Source organism: Rhinoderma darwinii, chromosome 4, assembly GCF_050947455.1.
Source record: "Rhinoderma darwinii isolate aRhiDar2 chromosome 4, aRhiDar2.hap1, whole genome shotgun sequence".
NCBI lineage: Eukaryota > Metazoa > Chordata > Amphibia > Anura > Rhinodermatidae > Rhinoderma > Rhinoderma darwinii.
The window spans coordinates 207,843,827-207,867,803 of NC_134690.1; the positions used below are offsets into that span (position 1 = coordinate 207,843,827).

Sequence of the window (23,977 nt, forward strand, 5' to 3'; positions counted from 1 at the left end):
CGTTTCTCTATCCCCTTGGGAAAGTTTAGTATGGAATGTTGTTTCCAGCAAGACCTTAGCCTTATTTTTATCAAACTGAGGTGGTGCTGAGTACAAAGCTGAATAAAAATCCTGAAAGGCCTTTAAAACTTTTGTGGGGTTCTGTGATAAAGATCCATCCGCCAATCGCAATTTCGGTGGTGTTGAGGTGTTAAATCGGGGCGTGAGGCGTCTGGAGAGTAATGTTCCAGGTTTATCCCCTTGTGAAAAAAACTTATGTTGTGACCATCGCAGGCTTTTTTCCGCCCAGCTTGTCAAACATAAATTTAATTCTGTTCTAGCTTCCGCTAATTTTGCTTTAATATCTGCTGAAGGGTCTGTTTTAAATTGCTTGGACAGATCCGCAAACTTCCTCTCCTTTAACGCCAGTACCTCTTTCGACCGTTTCTTATTACGCGAGGCTATCTGAATGAATTTTCCCCTAATCACTGCTTTGTGAGCCGCCCAATTGGACATAATTGAGGTGTCTGGTGCCTTATTAAGTAGGAAATATGTGTCCAAATCCCTTTGGATTTCTTTAACTATCTCCTGATCCGATAGTAGTGACTTATTCAATCTCCAAGAGGAGATAGGCGGTCTCCCACATAAATCTGACAGCCGAACCACAATCGGGTCATGATCAGACCAGGGTGTAGCCAAAATCCTAGCATCAGTGACCTTAGGGAGTAAGCTAGTTGACAGCATAACATGATCAATACGGGTGTGAATATTATGGGCTGAGGAGAAATAAGTATAATCCCTTGCTGTGGGATTAAAATCCCGCCAGACATCTATGACATCCACCGAATGGAAGAAACGTGCTACTTGTATGCTGGTTGATGTAGGAGGAATAAGTCGCACCTTGGATGCGTGGGATTTATCCATGGACGCGTCCAAGGCGATATTAGAATCCCCACCCATAATTATCGGGCCCTCTATCGATGAGTGGAGCTTGCGCCACATGCCTTGGAAGAACGCCGGTTGATTGGAGTTCGGGGCATAGTAGTTAATAAAGGTTATTGGAGATTCGTGTAACAGACCCGAGACCAGGATGTACCTGCCATCCGGGTCAGAGATCGTTTTGTGAGATGTAAACGGGACCGACCGAGACAGCCATATGCCCACTCCCCTGTGCTTAGTAGAGGCACTAGCCAAAAAATTTTGTGAGTAGTGTCTATGAAAGTACGATGGAGCAGAGGAGGTAGAGAAATGCGTTTCCTGTAGAAATAGTATATCAACATGAGAGGATTTATAGTACAAGAAAGCTTTTCGACGCTTGATCGGGGAATTAAGGCCCTGCACATTATGTGTGAGTAAACTATAGGTCTTAGCAGCTTCCAGGACCGCCATCATAGAGCAGGAGGTAGAACCATGTGCTGATTGGGATCCAGCCATAGAGACAAAGGTCAAAAATAGGAAAGAAGGGAAAGGGAAGGGAGTAAGAGACAGAACAAAAATAGGACAGACACAAAGTATCAATAGTACCGAACATAGTCTACCGACTAGGCAGTCAAGAAAAGACTGCGAAAAGGGGGCAGCAGACCGTCGTGAAGGCACAGCATTTCCGTAAATATATACCCAGACATTCAACCCCTTAACCTATATCATCCCTGAGCGTAATAGGCATTCACATGTTAAATATAAGGTAAAGCAAACTTCATATTTTTAAACGAACATATCTGTAACCGGGATACCAACTCACTGCGACCTTGACACATCAAGAACCTTCCTCGCCTTTTTCATGCCAGCTTATAACAAACTTTCATTACTATAAGTGGGAATCAAAAAAAAAAATCCCCTCAACTACCCCAACGTATGGATCCCCGGCTCCCAGTCCGCTGAGAACTGCAACTGGCGGTATCAGGCTGAAACTCAACATCAGTGTTGTTTGAAGACATCTCCGGCCAATATGAAGAATAAAGAAAAAGAAAATAACTGCTTCTATATTCGACCTCCTATCCGTCATGGAGGATTCAATTGTTGCCGACGAGAGTCCACCCTCTGTTCCCAAGGTGCCTCTGGACGGCCTCCTTGGGTGCGCCATATTGGTGACAACGGGGGATCCTGTATAGGGAGTCGGGGGGAGCTAGACTTATCCTGGGATGGTAGAATATGTAAGTCCCTCAGCAGATCCTCTCCTTCCTGTAGCGTAGAGAAGCCATATTGCCTGTTATTGCGCATGAAAAGGTGACGAAATGGGAATGCCCACCGGTATGGGATAGCATGGTGTTTGAGGGTCTGCAGGATAGGACGAAGCATCCGCCTTTTTTGAATGGTTTGGGGAGCCAGATCAGCAAATATCTGCACCACTGTATTACAAATGGTGATCACCGGAAGCTTCCTAGCTCTTTCCATCACTTTCTCCTTAATCGAATAATAGTGGAGTTTCACTATAATATCTCTGGGAAGTCCATCCCTCCTCATGGCCGTCAATGCTCTATGGGCCCGGTCAATTTCCATATGTGATTCCGATATATCAGGTATCAAGGTAGTGAGTAGCATACGAACCACCGCCGGTACCTCCGTCTGAGATTCCGGGACCCCTCTGATCCTGAAATTATAGCGTCGGGATCTGTTTTCCAGGTCCTCAATTCTGGTGTTCGCCTCCTCCAATTGCTCCTGCAGGTCCTCCATAAATCTGGTATTCTGGTTAACTCTTGCAGTTATGGAGGTCATTTTGGTTTCAATAGCCTGCATATGAGCCCCCACTTTATGTAAATCTTGGTGTACAGCGGCGATCTTGGAGCTTATTTCCCCCATCTGAGCTTGCATAGCTCTCGATATGCAGGAAAAGATGGCGTCCTCTGTCAATCCGGAAGTAATGGCCGGCGGCATGGGCGAGTGCTGTGGCACGTGAACGGGCGCTGGCTGCGGCAGTCCCAGGTCTGGGATCGGGCCCTCTGCTTGTAAATCCTCCTGTGCCTGCGATGGTGATGCACTGCCATGCTCCCGCAGGAGCACAGGATAGTCCTGTGATAACACTGATGTGCTGGGCTGTATCTGTGTCTCCTGCTGCTGCTGCAGCAGGCCTTGCTCCGCCATGTTCGGCGCCGCCATCAGCATGTCTGCCACGGACCTCTGAGCCTGGGTTTGCTTACCCCGTCTGCCGCTCCCTCTGGCCATAGGTGGATGCCCGGGCCTCTAAGGTACTTCTCCTATCTTTTGTGGGTCTCGATGTCTGCTGTTAGCGATATACAGTGGAGGAAATAAGTATTTGATCCCTTGCTGATTTTGTAAGTTTGCCCACTGTCAAAGTCATGAACAGTCTAGAATTTTTAGGCTAGGTTCATTTTACCAGTGAGAGATAGATTATATAAAAAAAAAATAAGAAAATCACATTGTCAAAATTATATATATTTATTTGCATTGTGCACAGAGAAATAAGTATTTGATCCCTTTGGCAAACAAGACTTAATACTTGGTGGCAAAACCCTTGTTGGTACGCACAGCAGTCAGACATTTTTAGTAGTTGATGATGAGGTTTGCACACATGTTAGATGGAATTTTGGCCCACTCCTCTTTGCAGATCATCTGTAAATCATTAAGATTTCGAGGCTGTCGTTTGGCAACTCGGATCTTCAGCTCCCTCCATAAGTTTTCGATGGGATTAAGGTCTGGAGACTGGCTAGGCCACTCCATGACCTTAATGTGCTTCTTTTTGAGCCACTCCTTTGTTGCCTTGGCTGTATGTTTCGGGTAATTGTCGTGCTGGAAGACCCAGCCACGAGCCATTTTTAATGTCCTGGTGGAGGGAAGGAGGTTGTCACTCAGGATTTGACAGTACATGGCTCCATCCATTCTCCCATTGATGCGGTGAAGTAGTCCTGTGCCCTTAGCAGAGAAACACCCCCAAAACATAATGTTTCCACCTTCATTCTTGACAGTGGGGACGGTGTTCTTTGGGTCATAGGCAGCATTTCTCTTCCTCCAAACACGGCGAGTTGAGTTAATGCCAAAGAGCTAAATTTTAGTCTCATCTGACCACAGCACCTTCTCCCAATCACTCTCAGAATCATCCAGATGTTCATTTGCAAACCTCAGACGGGCCTGTACATGTGCCTTCTTGAGCAGGGGGACCTTGCGGGCACTGCAGGATTTTAATCCATTACGGCGTAATGTGTTACCAATGGTTTTCTTGGTGACTGTGGTCCCAGCTGCCTTGAGATCATTAACAAGTTCCCCCCGTGTAGTTTTCTGCTGAGCTCTCACCTTCCTCAGGATCAAGGATACCCCACGAGGTGAGATTTTGCATGGAGCCCCAGATCGATGTCGATTGACAGTCATTTTGTATGTCTTCCATTTTCTTACTATTGCACCAACAGTTGTCTCCTTCTCACCCAGCGTCTTACTTATGGTTTTGTAGCCCATTCCAGCCTTGTGCAGGTCTATGATCTTGTCCCTGACATCCTTAGAAAGCTGTTTGGTCTTGTCCATGTTGTAGAGGTTAGAGTCAGACTGATTAATTGAGTCTGTGGACAGGAGTCTTTTATACAGGTGACCATGTCAGACAGCTGTCTTTAATGCAGGCACCAAGTTGATTTGGAGCGTGTAACTGGTCTGGAGGAGGCTGAACTCTTAATGGTTGGTAGGGGATCAAATACTTATTTCTCTGTGCACAATGCAAATAAATATATATAATTTTGACAATGTGATTTTCTTATTTTTTTTTTAATATAATCTATCTCTCACTGGTAAAATTAACCTAGCCTAAAAATTCTAGACTGTTCATGACTTTGACAGTGGGCAAACGTACAAAATCAGCAAGGGATCAAATACTTATTTCCTCCACTGTATATGCTGGGATGCCTTCACGAGGTGCGGAGCCTGGTTAGAACGCGTCCACCATGTTCAGCTGCGCGCATGCGCCCCCCTTGGAGAAATGGTGAGAGGCAATAGTACAACTGGAGCTGTAGCAAATATCTTAAATGGATATTAATGAAAATGAAGTCCTAGGATAATACTATTTAGAATTATTAGTTGTATCATACAGCGGCTTATGGAGTAAGCAGGTATAAATAAATATATATGATGCTAAGCGACGACTGCAGGAGAATACACACGACACATAGGAGAAAAATATAACCTTGTTCTGAGGTCAAAGGACAGGTCAATAAGGGCAAATTAGGCTTCGTTTACATCTGCACCGGGACTCCGTTCATGGGATCCGTCTGAGCTTTCCGTCTGGGGAACCCATAAAAGGAATCCAAACTGAAACAAATGGAAACTATAGGTTTCCGTTTTCATCACCATTGATTTCAATGGTGATGGATCTGGTGCAAATGGTTTCCGTTTGTCACCATGTTGTAAGGATTCCATCGTTTTAACGGAATCAATACCGTAGTCGACTGTGCTATTCATTCCGTCAAAACGACGGGACTCTTAAACAACGGTAACAAACGAAAACCATTTGCACCGGATTCGTCACCGTTGAAATCAATGGTGATGCAAACGGAAACCTATGGTTTCCATTTGTTTCAGTCAGGGTTCTGTTCATGGGTTCCCCTGACGGAAAGCTCCGACGGAACCCATGAACGGAGTCTCGACGCAGATGTGAACGAAGCCTTATAGATATGCCACATTCATCAACACCATATAGTTTCTTCAAGTACACCCATACACACTCAACAGTAGGTGGTTATTTAATCTGACACATGATAATATAATAATTAATACATATTAAGAAGTCATATGGTCTTCTGATGTTCCAAACCTTTGTTACGTAACGGATCCAAATGTGTTAAATATCCACAAAAGTCCACAATGTGGCCATCCATAAGACGATGAAAAACGTCCAACCACATTATGGAGAACTTAAGGTCAGGGTCATGGATGATAGAGATGAAGAACTGGTACTCTGAAATCACAGCTGAATTGGTGGGTTAATTGATCAAATTCAAGTGCAAGCTACAAAAACAAGAAAGGCCAGAATTCAGCACTAAAGTGAGGACACAAAACATATTGCCCCCACCTCCCCGCTCCTTTCTCGGACAGGCTGAAGTGGGAGCTGTAAATATATGCAGCTCCCACTTCTACCTGTTCTAACTCGGGCTAGATTGCAGCTAGATCTTAGCTTTAAAACAAGACCTAGGACGCAGCTCTAGCTACGATGCAGCCTGAGTTACGGCCATTAGCTGGTCATATTAAACACTTCTTTGGCTACTGAAGTGCCTCTTTGCCAGGACGTATGAGATATGTCCTTGAAAGGGAAATGGTCAACAGGCGCTAATCCTCATGCGTATTTGCTGCACATCCGTGGCAATAAGGCCGAATTCAGACGACCGTAGTATACGTCCGTGTGACGACCGTTAAAACAACGGTCATCACACGGACGCATGTATTTCAATGGGGCCGTACACACGGCCGTTGTTTAAACTGACCGTGTGAAGGGTCCGTTGAAGAATAGAACATGTCCTATTTTGTTCCGTTTTCACGCATCCCTCCATAGACTCAAGTCTATGGGGATCCGTGAAAACGGGACCTGCACGGGGGCAAATCGAACGTGAAAAATGGCTGTTTTTCACGTCCGAGTTTCCCCACGTTCGTCTGAATTCGGCCTAATGCTGTGGATTTCTGCCACAGTTCATGAAGTAATTATGTGTCGGATTTGCATTATGAATACCCGACATGTGTGAACGAAGTTTTAGTAGAAATTTAGACAATACAGCAATTCCTTAGATAACAGAGTAGGGTTTCTTTCCATGTTGAATAAAATGTGCGATTCCTGTGGTTGAAATAGTACAGAAATCTAGCAAAGAAGATTTGGGCAGTGGAGATTGGCTGTTTGTTACCTCCCTTATACCTGGGGGGAAGAATAGAGAACGGTGCACATGCATGGCTATCTTTGTGCCTAGATACAGCTGCCACGCCTCATGGACCATGGCCCTGGGTTTCGGTAAAAACAGAAAAGTTTTCTTGAAACTTCCCTTTTACCACAAAGCTAAAGCAAAATATTTCAGGATATGCTGCTCATTTACATACAATGAAACCTCTTTGAGACGACCCCCAAAAATTGCATTGAAAATAGTTTTTTTCTGGAGGGGGTGATCCTCCAGTATCCATAGTATATGATGGCACTGAAAATCTGTCACCGATAACTTGGTCTGGATAAAGTGGCGGTCTCCTCACAGAGGTGGTCTTTTGGAGAGGTTATATATACCGCCCAACATCTGAATTCCAAATGGAGGGACACGTTAAATCCTGCCCCGGTACCAAAGGGAAAGCCCCAAAAAATGTGAACTTTTTATGCAAATCTACACAAGCCCCGCCTCTTTGTGGTCCCGATTGTGGAATAGTCTTGTTTTTTAGAATATTATAAATACAGACTATACAGTAAGTAAAAGGCTGGGACATTTCCAGTTTAAAAAAACAAACATCTGTATAAAGCAGAACTAGTAGTGCCTTAGAGATATGGAAAGGTTTACTGAAGTAGCCTATAGATAAACGTGAGGGCAGCGCCATACTGATATGTGTATCTGCATAGACCACACCCATCCTAAACGAGCTCCTTCCCCTTAGAATTACACAGTGGAGTCTCTCATACATATATGCACGTACCTAGGAACGTCGAGACATCCCGCCCCCTGGGCGTCGCTGTACGTAGTCTCTATGGCGACGGCAGTGTAAACAACCTGCGCTTGTGAGAGACCAGATCCACGCTCTAACCCAGGTACCGATATACTGGTGTCCGTGTCATCTATATCCCGGCAGCGGACTGTAGTAAATACGGACTGTCCCCCACAGTACGGCTGCCCGTATATTCTGCATTTGTAGAGCTTGTTTTCACCACTTCTGCTGTGTTTTACCTCCAGTATGTCGCATACACAAGCCGAGAGTGTTATCAAGAACATTATAAGAGAAATTGCCCAAGAATGCGCTGCAAAGGGCCACACAGTATCGGAAACCATGGTAGCATTTGTGGTAAGTGACATTAACCAATCATTGTGACAATAGAACAAGCCTCAGACTGTCATGACATGCTGGGAGTTGTAGTCTTGCAGGAGAGCTGCAGGTTGAAGTCCATTGCTATAGGAGAACGTTTACAAGAAGAGTCATTTTGCCAAGCTGAACAGTAAAGTTTATTTCACCTGAAATGTCAAATCCGTGGTGTATGTGAACATGGCGCATGTACTGTATATTGGATTACCGCCAGAACTGGCGCACACACAAAAATGAATAGCCATAGGTGTAGTTTATTAATGTGGCGCTTGTGTTCATTTACGCCAGAACCCCCAACTGAAGGAGAACATAAAATAATATATCAGGTGTATATAGATTTACCACTTTTCACCATTGTTTTTTTAAATGACCCCCCACTTTATCTTGTAGGTTGTCTAACACTCAAGACTGAGTTTAAATAGGACCTGTCATGTTTTTTTTCTATTTTTTTAAACCACATATCTCCCCTTATTGCCAGTGCCCTCCTGATTTCAGCACCATTTCCAGCATATTGGCAGTGTGTTTGGCCCCCTCCCTCCTCCATAATGATAATTCTGTATATTCTTTTTAGCTAAATATACATGGTATTAGGTGGTAGATCTTTTTAGATCACAAGAAGGTTTGGATCACAGCACAAGGGAGAGGGGAAACATTCCCTAAATTTCCCTTAACAAATTTTGTCCCCTCTCCCTTGTGCTGCAATCTGTTTTTTTGTGTTTTTTTTACCTGAAAAGACATACGGCAGAACAGATCTCCTGAAGGTTATGTACACCTAGCCTAATATGCATAGGTAACAAAAATGTGACATGGCACCTCTTGAAAAGCAAGACCTAACATAAATAACATTTTAGCTTTTTCAATTGACAAGTGTCAAAAACATACTAAAATCCAATTATTCTACTTAAATAATTGTTGTGGTGTGTTTTCACTTTTTACTTTATATCTCAGGTGAAAGCTATAGTTTTAGATCCCAGAAATGGATTTAATGTGGATCGAACTCTGACAAAGGATGACGTACAGAAGCTTATCAAGGTAACATGTGAGCCTAAAATGTGTAATCCTGCACCCGATAGTCTTCACATTTACAAATTGTCAGTGGATCAATAATCAACATTGCTCATCAGGGGTGTAACAAGTAATTGTGCGGCCCATAGCAGAACTGTTAAGGGGGCCCATCCTCCCTGGCCTTTCAGTAATCTGCATTCCATTATATGCTACCCCCATCTCCTTCCCCTTAGGGTATGTTCACACGCACTAATTACGGACGTAATTCGGGCGTTTTTGCCCCGAATTACGTCCGAAAAATGTGCCTCGATAACGTTGACAAACATCTGCCCATTGAAAGCAATGGGCTGACATTTGTCTGTTCACACGAGGCGTATATTTACGCGCCGCTGTCAAATGACGGCGCGTAAATGGACGCCCGCGTCAAAGAAGTGACCTGTCACTTCTTGGGGCGTAATTGGAGCCGTTATTCATTGACTCCAATGAAAAGCAGCGCCAATTACGTCCGTAATTGACGCGGCGTTCAAGCGCCTGCACATGCCGTTACGGCTGAAATTACGGGGATGTTTCCTCCTGAAAACATCCCCGTAATTTCAGCCGTTACGGACGCTGTCGTGTGAACATACCCTTAGAGCGAATGTTTCACCTATATTTATTTTTACTGATTAATACCAGATCGTAAAACAGGCTAATTTATCAACCTTTCTACACCAAAAAAATCACAAAAGGGCCCAAATGTCGCAATTTCTGGTGAAATTTGTGACCTTTGGCCTTTTTTTCACCACCCTTGCAATTTTTGTAGAAAGGGGCATGGCTTTGGAAACGGGGTGGGGTTATATCGGTTCAACAAATGTATTATAATTTACGCCAGAAATCTTGCGTACGTAATAATGGAAATCGACACTCTATGGTGCCTAGTAAGGTAGAGGTCTGTGCTGGGAAAATTTCTGTGTCATAAATTCTGCAGCGTTTAGGCTACGTGTGAACATGGCCTAAAAGGTAACTGTTGTGTCTTTGACGCATTAACAGAAATGTTGCATGTTTGAAACAGCAAGGCCCATATTACTGGATATTAATTAAATAATATCCCAAAAATTAGATGCAGATGACTTTGTGTATATAACTATGGTGGAGTATTTGGGTATATACATGGTGCGGTTTGGCCGCGTTTTTGCCGTACGTGTAAAAACCGCACTGCAAAGCTGTATGATTTTTTTCGCACGATTTGCTGTGGTTTCCATGCTAACTGCAAAATTGTGGCAAATCGCGGTAAAACTACACACGTTTTTGTCCGGCGGCAAAATCGCTCCATGTAAATACACCCTTTCATAACTACCGTATATTAAATTGGGTATAAAATCTCCACAGAATCCCAACAGTTTTACATTGTCATTGTGGTTCCTTTCACAGTGTGGGAAAAGTTTTCATTATCAGAACAGATTCCGTTTTTCCTGGTCAACATGGCATGATATGGGTGGCACGTCTGTCAGCTCTTGCACACGACCAAGGTTGGGCCATGAAAAACGGTTGGTGTTTCGTCCGGATTGCCCGGTCCGACCACGGTACAGGTGAACGGGACTCCTGGCATCATATACATTTATGATGCTCGGAGCCGCTGCCTCCCCACGAAACTGCTGTTTCGTACTTTATCATTCTGTTCAGTACGGAAATCCGGCCGACACGTGGACCGTTTTTTACGGCCCGATCTCGGTCGTGTGTAAGAGGTGTTAGAAACACAAGTGGCTACCAACCAAGGTGTGAAGGATAAAGTGATCCTTTGGGAACAGCTTACTTCTTCCCTCTGCCTTTGAAAAAAGCAATCCCTAACATAGTACTACAAAAAAGAAATGTGTTGATCAATTGGAAGGAAATAAATTCCCTTGTGTTTTATTGAATTTCTGCTTGTTTTTGTTCAGTAAATTATATATTGTTTGTTTCAAGCTTTGCGTGGATAGACTACTTGACACAAAGAGCCCTTCCCTGGAAACAATAAAGATGCAAGTGTATTTTGACATGAATTATACAACCAGAGGTAAAATGAACACATGATGCAGCGTTGGGAATCATTTTAATAAACTGCCACTTTGTCTGTGGTCCCTAAAAGCTTCCACTTTACAATAGTATCACTCACAGTTGATAGTGGACTATCTAGAAGGGAAGAAATTTCACATACTGACTTGTTGCAACAGTGGCATCCAATTACAGTATGTTCACACTGAGTTTTTTGACGCGGAAACTGCATCCGAAAATGCGCCAAAAAACGCCTTACACGGATTTCAATGGGAGGCGGAGGCATTTTTTTCCCGCGAGCGGTAAAACCAGCTCACGGGAGAAAGAAGCGACATGCCCTATCTTCGGGCGTTTACGTCTCTGACCTCCTATTGACATCAATGGGAGGCAGAGAAAGCGTTTTTCATGGCGTTTTTGCGAAAAGACGGCCTGCAAATAACTCTGTGTGAACAGGGCTTATCCCGCTGGAATTCAGTGAGCTCTTTACGACCCATTCTTTCACAAATGTCTGTAAAGGCAGACTGCATGGCTAGGTGCTGGATTATTTAAAACTGTGGCAATGAGACTGAATGAAACACCTGATTTAATGATTAAGAGGTGTGTCCCAATACATTTGTCCATATATTGTATATACACACCGATCAGCCATAACATTAAAACCACTGACAAGTGAAGTGAATAGCATTGATTAACTCATTATAATGGCACCTGTAGATGGGGTGGGATATATTAGACGGCGAGTGAACAGTCCGTTCTTGAAGTTGATGGGTTGGAAGCAGGAAAAATGGAAAGTGTAAGGTGAGTGACAAGGGCCAAATTGTGATGTTTAGAAGACTGGGTCAGAGGATCTCCAAAACGGTAGATCTTGTGGGGTGTTCCTGGTATGCATTGGTTAGTACCGACCAAAAGTGGTCCAAGGAAGGACAACCAATGGCTATATATATATATATATCTCTCTCACACTAAGTTAGATGAATTATATATTTTTTGCTTTGGCTTAATTTTGTGTTATTGATATATATTCATATATTTAAAGAATTTCAACAGAAAGATCAGCTGTGAGTTTGTACAATAACTTGGGAATAGTTTAGGATAAAGTCTGATGTTGATTCAGATGTAACATTCATGCTAATATTGGACTATGAAGGTCTACACCAGGGGTCTCAAACTCGGCCGGGTAAGTGGGCCGCATATAGAAAAAATGGGAAGTTGACGGGCCGCATTACTTTCAAATTTGATACAATACAAAATTATTGTTAATAAATTACTTATTTGAACTACTATAACACTATATTACTATAATAATAATATTACATTACTATAAAATTAATACTACATTAATATAATAATACCGCTAGATTTAAAATTTGAGATATTTCTCCACGTGCCTATTTCAACAATCCAGTTTTCCAGTTTAAGGCTGGATTCACACGAACTTTGCGTTTTTGCGCGCGTGAAAAACGCGCCGTTTCGGTTGCGTTGGAGTTGCGTGTGGCATCCGTTTGGGCAGCGTGATAGCGTATTTAACGCGTATGGCATGCGTTTTTTACGCGCGTCAAAACAACGGAGGGTGGAGTAATGGAGAGGGCAGCCTACAAAAAGACACCTTCTCCAACACCTGCTTGCTGTGAGCACATGTTCGCATCAAGATTTCACGTTACCGCACACTTTGGCCCGTGTTTGTTGTTTTTGGGTGGTTTTACAGGTTAAAAAACTACTATTGCTGCAGATGTCAGTTTAAACTGTGCGCATGTGCTCAGAAAGTGAAAAGCCACTTCCTGGTTTGTAGTTGTTTTGTCTAGTCTGCTCAACTCATTTACATAGACTTAACAAGTGTTGCGTGAAAAACGCTGTGCGTACGGCGGTGCTTCCGTGTGCCCTGCGTTGTTTTCACGCACCCATTGACTTCAATGGGTGTGTGATGCGTTGAAAACGCTGAATCAACGGACATGTCGTGCCTTTTTGGCAACGGAGCAACGCTGCGCAAAAACCACGCACATGTCTGCACGGCCCCATAGACTAATATAGGTCCGGGCAACGCACGTGAAAATTACGCGCGTTGCACGCGCGTATTTTACGTTCGTCTGAATAAAGCCTAAGTGTCGCTTAATGCAGTCCGGCGGCTCAGTTGGCAGCGTTTGGCAGACACACATGTCAAGATTGGGCAGCCCCTTTTTAGATAGTGCCACAGTGCCCTCTGTAGATGCTGCCACAGTGCCCTCTGTAGATGCTGCCACAGTGCCCTCTGTAGATGCTGCCACAGTGCCCTCTGTAGATGCTGCCACAGTGCCCTCTGTAGATGCTGCCACAGTGCCCTCTGTAGATGCTGCCACAGTGCCCTCTGTAGATGCTGCCACAGTGCCCTCTGTAGATGCTGCCACAGTGCCCTCTGTAGATAGTGCCGCAGTGCCCTCTGTAGATAGTGCCGCAGTGCCCTCTGTGGATGCTGCCGCAGTGCCCTCTGTGGATGCTGCCGCAGTGCCCTCTGTGTACAGATAGTACACAGGCAGTTGTTAGGACATACCAAAGTATGCCCTAACAACAGGAAATATGGTAAGACAGCCCTGGGGTCCTTCAATGAACCCTGTGCTGTCTGCCCATATATGGTATGTCCCTCAATCGTGTCACAGGGACTCTGCTCTGGGGAAGACCCTGATACACTGTCCATATATGGACAGCGATGTCAGGGAATTGCACAGAGTCCCGGAGCAGAGCCGATACTAGCGCTCTGCACGGGACTCCGGCTCTGGGGAAGTCCCAGACATCGCTGTTCATATGTGGACGGCGATGTCCGGGAATTCCAGAGTCTCAGAGCAGAGCCGATACTAGCGGCTCTGTGTCCCGCGGGCCGCAGATGACAGCCCCAGGGGCCGCATGCGGCCTGCGGGCCGCGTGCTTGAGTCCCCTGGTCTACACTCTAGGGATATCACAATACCAGAATTTGGACTTCGATACCGATACTTTGTGTAGTATTGTGGTTCGATACCAAAACAATACTTCTCCAACAGTAATAAAAATAAAAAAAAGTTCTTCCATTTTGTGATGTGAGGTACGAGGTGTGATGAATTTTGAATGTGCCTGACATTAATAGTAATTAACCCCATCATGTTTCTCAGTCATAATGGGTTAATGTGTAAGGTACATGATGGGGTTAATGTGTAAGGTACATGATGGGGTTAATTACTATTACTCTGATGGACATGGCACATTCATCACACCTCGTGCCTCACATTAATAAGTGAATGAAAGCAGTTATTTTATTTTTTTACAGCGCACACATCATAAATGATGCAAAAAAATTGTTGTGAAGGTTATTATGGTCGCGCCAATACCGAATATGTGTATTTTATGTATTGGGACTTATTTTAATGTTTATTGTAAAAAAAAGTGTATGTGTATTTTTTTAAAATTTAATATTACTTTATGTTTTTACTTTATTTTTAAACTTTAATGTACTGGCATATATCTATATGCCAGTACATTAGCCTGTGTACGGATAGTACACAGGCAGTTGTTAGGACATACCAAAGTATGCCCTAACAACAGGAAATATGGTAAGACAGCCCTGGGGTCCTTCAATGGACCCTGGGCTGTCTGCCCATATATGGTATGTCCCTCAATCACGTCACAGGAGTTCCCTGTGACACAATCCAAGGGGCATCCCCCCCCTTCTGATTTTCTCCTGAATGCTGCAGTCAGCTGTGATCGCAGCATTCAGGGTAATAATGGCGGAGATGAGAGGTTTCTCTGATCTCTGCCGTTATAGAGCTTTGTAATACAGCCATTGCCCCGCTCCTGACATTAAGTGCGTGCGCGGTCCGCATGAAGTGATGCGACCGTCGCTGCACTATTGAGCGGCGGTTCAGGCATTGAGGACAGAACATGGGGGTGTTTTGCAGTGCGCCCGCCATGTTCTGTCTTCATTGCCGGCGATCATTAGTGCAGTACCGGCCGCATCACATCATCCTGACGGCGCACACTTGTCAGGAGCGCGGCAATGACTATCACACAGCCGCAGCCCTGCTCTCATACATTCATGTGTAACTATGCTTAGCTGTGCTGCTGCGCAGCTAAGTATCGACATACATGAAATAACGGTATCGAACCGTTGGGGGATTCACAGTATCGAAGTTAAATGACGTTTGTTGCACAGTTCATGGAAAAACTGTGATATGACCGTGTGAGAGACTAGACCCTAAGGCTTAGGTTACTCTGTAATACTACTGTCTCTTCCAGTTACACATCTCCCTATATTGAACAGGGCAGTTGAAGTGCTGCTTCTTTTCTCAAATATTGCCCCTGCAGTACTGCGCTGTTGCCTTACACCTGAGCTTACCTCTATGGATGTATTGGTTTTATAGGGATTACTTTATACAGTATGTCCTTATACACAACCTGCAGTCTCTGAGATCTCCGTTTCTAACTGAAGGAACAAAATTCCATATCATATGTTACAAAAATGCAGCACTTTAAATAAAGCAATTCACAAACACTCCAGAAACATTTTATTTAACAAAATAGATTCTGAATTCCAGCAATCGAATGTGGTTTTGCCTGTTTCCCTTTCAAAACGACGGGTCACAACGGAGACAAATTGAAACCATTGGCACCGGATCCGTCACCATTGAAATAAAAAACCTCTGGTTTCCGTTTGTGTCAGTCAGGGCTCCGTTCCGACGGAAAGCTCCTACGGAACGGAGCCCTGACGCAGATGTGAACGCAGCCTTACTTATGTATATGTGCTCCAGCAGCTTATTTAACAATAGTTGTAGGTTTTCTGTATTTTTTTCTATAACTGTACAATTTAATCTGATACAAACAATTTCCTCTCTCTTTGATTTACAAGCAAAGTGAAGAAAAATTGAAGGGTGATGCCCATATTCTAAAGTGATGACATATTGCTAGGATATGCTATCACTTTCTGTTTTGTGGGAGTTTGACCCCCACCAATATTGAGAATGAAGGGGTCGCAGTGACCACTTCACTGTTTTTCCCTGCACAGTGGTCCTCTTGGTCACCCAATGTACAAGGAACTTCAGCACGACCCCATTCAACTGAAGCACCGCTGAGCACTGAAAACTTTCAAGGAGATGCAGCACAATAGCAGTGCTGCAGCCCCCTTTATCTCAGGATTGGTGGGGGACCCCAAGGTCGGACCCCCACCGATTTTACCATCGGTGGGGGTGATATGCCATCACTTTATGAGATGGGACCCTTTAAATGAAGTGTGGTACTTTATGATGCAGATAGAAAAACATTTTTTTTCCTGACATTACATATACATTTTATTGAACAAAGGCAGATAGGTGTTTAGTGCGATTTAAATGACGTATCCGTACCAATGTGGCCACTTCCTTTGCAGGTGAATTTCTTGATGAACATCATCGTGTGCTGGAATCAAGACTGGCACCAGTGAGCAGAGAAATCACTGACAGTCGAGCGCGCACGGCTGAGGAGTTAGAAAGCCTTTATCGGAAAATTGTCAGCTATGTTCTACTGAGATCTGGTCTTGGGTCACCTACTGATATCAAGGTTGTCAGAGAAGCTACAGGTAAGTAGAACAACAGTTCATAACTGTAAAGAGCCATGGAAAACCAAAGCTATTTTCCAACCATTTGTTTGGCTCTTTAGAAGACTGTATAGGGGCACCATTAGTTCACTGTTATCAGTGCGTCTCCAAAATGCAGTAATGGACATAAGACCGGGCTAGATAAAGTTGACTTTGAGTTAAAATCCAGTAACAAGGCAGTCCGTGAGCATATTGCCGGAACATAACGTATTTTGATATAATTTGTTCCTTTGGTTTGACCATAGAACATAATATGATGTTTCTTTATGTATTCCTAGCTGCCCTTCAGAGTGTTTTTCCACACACGGAGCTCGGTACCTTTCTCGCTCTTGTTAAGAAAGACAAAGAGCGACAACTGAAAGAGCTGACCATGATTGTAACTGGGATCCGATTGTTCAACAAAGACTGTGGTAAAGGTGGAGAGGGTATTGATGACTGTAAGTATGTCATGGTAGGAGGGTACTTGGGAATGGGTGGTAAATGATTTGTAAGGGTTTATATTGTATTAAAAAATTGGAATAAATAAAAAATAAGAGAAAAAAAGGTATGTCAAAATAAAGTATGTCAGGATGGGTAAATAGCGTACAATGATCAAGGCACTTCCTTTTTTCCTCTTGCTTTTTATCAACTCACTTCTGAAACATAACGTGAAACCCTGGCTTTACATTTTAAACAGTATTACTTAATGCAAATCAACACTTTGTTTTCAATGCAAACACAATAAGGCAGATTTATCGTTGTGTAGCAGATGTAAAATTATTGCTGGCTGTCACAACGGGGGTGTGGACCCACTGGGCCGTACCGCCGTAGTGGTATAGCAGCTGGCCAAACAGGGTACAAAGTCAATGTCTATAGTTCGGATACGGTACCTGTGGCAATTCAGACAGTAGCGATGGTTTAGGCTCAGATGGAACTCAGACAACAGGTGCGATGAAACACAGCGGGTGCAGTAGTCAACACACTCCAACACTGTACAGCACAGGAACACGGTAGCACAGGTAGCAGGAACGGGAACACTGGAACTTAAAAACACACAAGGGACCGTTTTCAAAGACAGACACGGGTAGGTACAAACAGCGCTCAGGCAATGCAGGAAGGGGTAGGGCCCTTCTTATAGTCCAGGGTGATCTGGGAGCAATCAGCTCAATCTCACACCTGTGCGCTCTGGCTCTTTAAGGTTGGACTGCGCTCGCGCGCGCACCCTAGTGGTCACTGCGGAACAAGACGGCCGCATTTGCTAGCATCTCTGGAGAGAAAGGCGTGGGCAGGATGGGAGGTGTTCGTGGTCAGCGACCACGGACGTTACACTGGCTATACACATAATATAGCTGACTATTAGATACTCAGACGTCTTCACCAGAAGCATGCATGTTTACGGCCATAGGGAACAGGGGTTTAAGCTGTAGTCAGACACTTTGGGCAGCAATGATTTCCCAGGGAAACCAAGGATGTCATGGCTACCCCCCCTCCCCCATACACACTAGACTAATGTCTAATGTCTAGTCTACTTTATATGAAGATGCTTTTTAAAGCTGGTTAAGGCATTCGATTCCTCAAAAGGAGGTTACACTGTTTTGTTGGTATGAGACATCAATGTCTACAACTAGATGTTCAAAGCTAAAATCGTGGGCTACCACGACTGCCGCACAACCTCATATGGTTCCCTATATGCAAAATCTGCCATGGAGCCCTAGCCAAACACAGAATGGCTATATACCTAATATTTTTAGTCATATATCATGCTGGTAATCCCGCTTGACCTGACCTCTCACACCTATCCAAACATTTGTTTTTGCAAAGAAAAATAGTACCAGAGGTATCTCGCAGCCGCTTATCTTTCTCATTCCATATAATTAACATGCTTGTACAGATGGATTGAGGATGTTGGTTAAGATAGTAGTAGGGCAAATGACTATACAAGACTAGAGCATATGTGCAATAGGTAAGGCTTCGTTCACATCTGCGTTGTGGCATACGTTTTAGCGGATCCGTTGAAATGAAAAAAAAAACGGACAGACTGACTGATGCCGGACTGAATGCAACGGAAAGTAAAATGTTTGTTTTTGATGGATTAGTTTACTGGATCTGAGTTTGTGTCAGTTTTGTCATCAGTTATAACGGATCTGTTTTTATCTTTGCATCTTTCTTGCTTTTATTTTTAGTCTGCTCATGTGCAGAAAAAAATGGATCTGTTAAACATAATGCAAAACTAATACAAACGGATGACATATCAGTTTGTATCCATCATCCATTGACTTCAATTTTAAAAGAACCCGGAAATCTCCTTTCCATCAGGTTTTTGTCGTTTTTGATGGAAACAATAGCGCAGCAGGCTACGGTATTTCTTCTGTCAAAAAAACGGAAACCTGACCATACGGAGCCTAACTGAACACAGCTGATTCAAAAATAAAACCCATTAAAATCATCAGATTTTTTTACGGAAACCTTAACTTCAGTTCTTGTGGTCCTCTGACGGATACGCTAGAACGGAAGCCACAACGCAGATGTGAACGCAGCCTAAGACCAGACTTGGAGCTTGTGCCTGTTTTGTTATAATAGAGACCTTCATAATAAACTGCAAAAATGTAGTAAATGTGTCACATACACTACACAAATGAATGACAAGTCTTATGTAGTGCCGTTCTTACTTATTAAGCCATATAACTTTTACATATTTACATCCTGCTTGTTATTATCTTGGCAGTGCCAACTATTTTAAAAGAGGCCATACCAGCAACCATAAAGCATATTGATTCAGAACTTCAGTCTTCTCGTGAGATGATATATAAGTACACTGCTCTCATAGAAGAAATGGATGGTAAACGACAGAAAGCCAATCTGCTCAACCTAAACCAGCTGAAAGAAGCACTTTTCAATGCAAGGCAGCATGAGGCTCTTTTAAATATTATACTGGTAAGAAAGTGAAATTTGAGTAGGAAGACCAAGTAAATAACTTCCAGCAAGTGTAATAGAAATACATTTTTTCCTATATTTCCCATAAGATAGGTGTTAGAAAATTGCCATAAAAGAAGGAAAAGCAAACACCCCAATGAAGCTGTGGGATTCATATAGGTGTCTTCCCCTCAAGAGCAGAACAGTCACAGCAGTATTAGAAAACTAAGGCCTCATGCACACGAACGTAAAAACGCCCGTAATTACGGGCCCATAGACTTCTATTGGCCAAGGGTACCTTCCCGTATGCTTACGGGAAGGTGCCCGTGCCGTTGGAAAATATAGAACATGTCCTATTTCAGGCCGTAATAACGGCACGGGCAGGCCTATAGAAGTCTATGGGGCTCCCGTAAATACGGGTGGCTACGTGTGTGCACCCGTAATTACGGGAGCGTTGCTAGGCGACGTCAGGGGATAGTCACTGTCCAGGGTGCTGAAAGAGTTAACTGATCGGCAGTAACTCTTTCAGCACCCGGGACAGTGACTATCGCTGGAATTAATAGTATTAAAAGTTAACTTACCCAGAACTCCTCTTCTTCTTCCTCCAGTCCGGCCTCCCAGGATGACGTTTTATCCCATGTGACCACTGCAGCCCATCACATGCTGCAGCGGTCACATGGACTGCCGCATCATCCAGGGAGGTCGGACTGGATGTCAAAAGAGGGACGCATCACCAAGACAACGGCCAGGGTATGTATGAACTTTTTTTTTTACTTTCAAACGCTGCGGAAACTCTGCCCAAAAGGGCTGCCCCTTCTCTCTATCCTGATTGATAGAGAGAAGGGGCTGCCGATTTAGTGCAGAGAAAACGGGTCCGTAAATACGTGTGGAATACTGGTGACACCGGACCCGTATTTACGGGCACGGGTCCGTAAATACTGGTGGAATACGGGTAGAATACGCGTGACAATGGACTCGTATTTACGGGAGGAAAAAAATACGTTTGTGTGCATGGGGCCTCAGGAAGGAACGATTATAGAACTGACCATTCCCTCCTGCAGTGAATGGGAAGGAAGGGACACGCAAGTGCTGAGCCATACTGCCCCAGGATGGGTGTTGTGGTGAAGCGACCTAATGCCAGGAGTGGGCTCCATTATGCTCTATATACTAGCACAACCAGTAGGGTTTGTAGTGGTCCAAATTTTACATTGATTCCACAATATGGTTTGTGTTCAGCCTTATGATATGTTATATTGTGATAATTTCACAATAAAGTTTGCTTTTATTTCTAGACTGTGATCTATTGTGATAATGTCATGATAGCATTGTCTTAGTCCCTAGGCTGTGACCTATAGTGATGATGTCACATCATTTCAAAATTGTGATGTCTGAATTCCTAAACTGTGCTCTATGTGATGTCACAATAAAGGATATATTCTATTATGATGTCACAATAGTATTTGTCTTTTAACCTAGGCTATGTTCTATTTTAATGATGTCAGAATAGGGTTTATCTGTTTTCATTGTCTTTGTTCTATTCTGGTGATGTCACAATAGTGACATCAGTATCCTAAGAGGCAACTAGCACAACGCAATTTTTATTAATTAGCGCCTACATAGAAGTGGAGTAATATTAAGAGATTCCTAGTAAAAAATGAATGCACTAACCTGAATCCCCAAACATTCAAAAATTTTATTCCCAGAATATGTTTTTCTGATTATGTCATAGTAAAGTTTGTCAGTATTTGGTTTGTCAGTATTTCTTGGCTTTGTTCTATTGGGATGATGTCACAAAATGTTGTCTTTAGTGCAATGCTGTGTTTTATTGTGATGTTGTCACAATAGGGCTTTTCTTTCTCGTAAGGCTGTGATTTATTGTGATCATTTCACAATAGCATTTGTCTTTTATTCTTTTTTTTTTTTTTTTTTTATTTATTTTTTTCACAACAAGTACAACAACAAAACATCCATTTTCCCCTCACCCCTTTCTCAGTTACCATGGGGAACGTAAAGTATACAAGAAGCACAATATAATAATGCAGGAACTGAAAAATGTGCACTGAAGTCTTCTTGAGCCTATAAAGGGAGAATAGAAAATTTGCAGAATTTTGGCCACTCTTAGAAGAACAAGGGTAGTCTCAGGCTGCACGGGAAAGTGGCACTTTTTACATTAATATCTATATTATCAGCTAAAAAATAATGTTAATATGTATAACATAAAGGAGCATGAGACTAGCTCAACAGCCCTGGAATAGCCCGCAGATCTACCTAACAACCGTCACATGATGCCTATTGAGCAGGCAATATTGTCTCAGTCTTGGGCCGACCTACCGAAGACTTGAGATGCTGAAATGCGCGTCAGGAGGGCACCAGCCTGTCAATACTATACTTTCCCATTTATGGGTAAGCAACAATGCATACATATGTCAGTTCCTCACTTATGAGTGTAATCCACACACGTTTGGTAGCTACTTGTCTGATACACGCTTGTATTCTGTACTATTTTCTTCCCATATTGAAATACTTTATGAACTTACTTTGTCCTTACATTTCATTATATGTATATATTATATGTATATATGTTTTCATGGTAGGTCATTGAAACCTTTGACTGGTTTGGGTCTGGTCGATAACTGTGACCCATCTTTGCTCCATGATCATTTTTTAATGATAATTTTTTGTACGTGTATTTTTAATCATTGAACAATAAAATGTGTACTTTTCTATCATATTTTGTATGATTCTATATCTGCTTCAATATAGGTGTATATAACATATAGCAAATCCACCTCAGGGGAACTATATTTATCACACAAGAGTGTCTGACCAATAAGCCTTCTTACTACACCAGGGTTCTATATACTCTATGTAGCATAAATAGATGAGATGAGATGCTCGATGAACTTCACTAAGGAAGAGCCTAGGGGTGGCCTGAATAATGCTAACCCACTGATCATCTGATAGCAGTCCTACATCCACAACCCATTTTAGGGCATTAGGTTGTCTCTTATGATGTGCTTCCAAAAGACATCTGTAATCCAGGGTTATCACCACCTTCTAGCACCCCCTGGTCTAGAATTGTGTCGCGCAGGTTGTATATGCAATATCCTCTCCTGCCTCTGATATGCATGACGAAGTTGCAAATACTGGTAAAAACTACTGCGGGGTAAAGCAAGGTCTTGCAGAAATTGTTGAAAGGACTGAAATTGACCCTCCTCAAAGAGGTGACCTCTCTCCTTCCAAATCACAAAGTGAAGACTTGTAAGCTGAAAGGGCATCTGGGCTACGACCTATAGTCAATTAGGGATGACTTGTCCCAATTAATGGTAAGTCCAGACAGTCTGCTAAACGCATTAATTCTAGGCATCGCTCCATTCAGCGAGATTGGACAGTCCCCTAAGAACATCAGGAGATCATCAGCATTTAGAGCCACCTTCTCATTCAGGTCCCCATATCAAAATCCCTGCACGTCAGACGACTCCCAATGTTTTTAAATATCTCGTGCCTTCATGTTAAAGCTGTGATGATGTCACAATATTGTTTGTCTTTATTTCTAGGCTGTGATGTATGGTTACGATGTTGCAAAATTCTGAGTCTTTATTTCTAAGCTTTGTTTTATTGGGATGATGTCACAATAGCCTATATCTTCATTTGTGGTAAAGTCATAATGATTGTACACCACTTATAAATAAAGACAATTGTGACATAATTACTATAGAAAGTGGCTGGATAGGAACCGAGTCCCAAATGAATATTTATCATTCAACATTATGATTGCGATATATAAATAGACTTAATATTTAAAGAAAATAACCCTGATGAAGCAACATTTATTTATTATATATTTTCAATAGGATTTGTACAAAAATATCAGTTTGAAGGGGATGTCCTTTAAAAAAATTAATTATTAATTATTTTTATATTTTTTTGATCTACTGTTTTGTAGTCAGATGTCCACACTTGTGCGCAACAACTGGAAACGATGGATAAGCAGTACGGAGCACAGATGGAACAATTAAGAGGCACGGTCCAATCAAAGACCGCAATTCCAACTGCACAGGTCTACGTAAGTAGAAACCATTGACTTTCTATCTAAACAAATGTACACACAATGTATAATAGGTTCCATTTTCCCAAATGCATTGTTTTATTTAGATGACTGCAAGTAAAAAAAATACTCCTCACATTTAGCCAGACTTTCTACACAGTATCTCTAATATTGTCTTAAAGGAACAGTGTCATCACAATTTTTTTTTTCATATGTTAAAGATGTTAGTGCTTTATTAAAAACGTTTATATTTATTTGTGTGTTTTGTGTTTTACTTTTTTCTTATTTTTACACTTTTTCTTCCCTATGGGGGCTGCCATTTTTTGTTCCATTTCTGTATGTGTCGATTAACGACACATACAGACATGGAATACGGCAGCCACAGTCCCATAGGGACTGCGAACGGCTCCCATCCCATCCACTTCTGTGTACGCCGTCTGTGTGGGAACTGCGCATGCGCCGCTCCCACACAGTCCAATTTGAAATTGGCGCCGTCCGGC

General features: G+C 42.9%; 1 protein-coding gene across 1 annotated transcript in view; it reads left to right on the forward strand.

Annotated features, from left to right (window-relative positions):
• Positions 1–7,580: 7,580 nt before the first annotated feature.
• Positions 7,581–23,977, forward strand: part of CFAP206 (cilia and flagella associated protein 206) — a 31,262-nt gene continuing 14,865 nt past the window's right edge. The window contains exons 1-8 of the mRNA XM_075862124.1: positions 7,581–7,684; positions 7,827–7,935; positions 8,902–8,985; positions 10,900–10,990; positions 16,331–16,519; positions 16,816–16,974; positions 19,242–19,450; positions 23,376–23,495. Of these exons, the coding sequence (XP_075718239.1) occupies positions 7,828–7,935; positions 8,902–8,985; positions 10,900–10,990; positions 16,331–16,519; positions 16,816–16,974; positions 19,242–19,450; positions 23,376–23,495 (960 nt within the window). The 5' untranslated portion in view covers positions 7,581–7,684; position 7,827. The remainder of the gene's footprint in view (positions 7,685–7,826; positions 7,936–8,901; positions 8,986–10,899; positions 10,991–16,330; positions 16,520–16,815; positions 16,975–19,241; positions 19,451–23,375; positions 23,496–23,977) is intronic.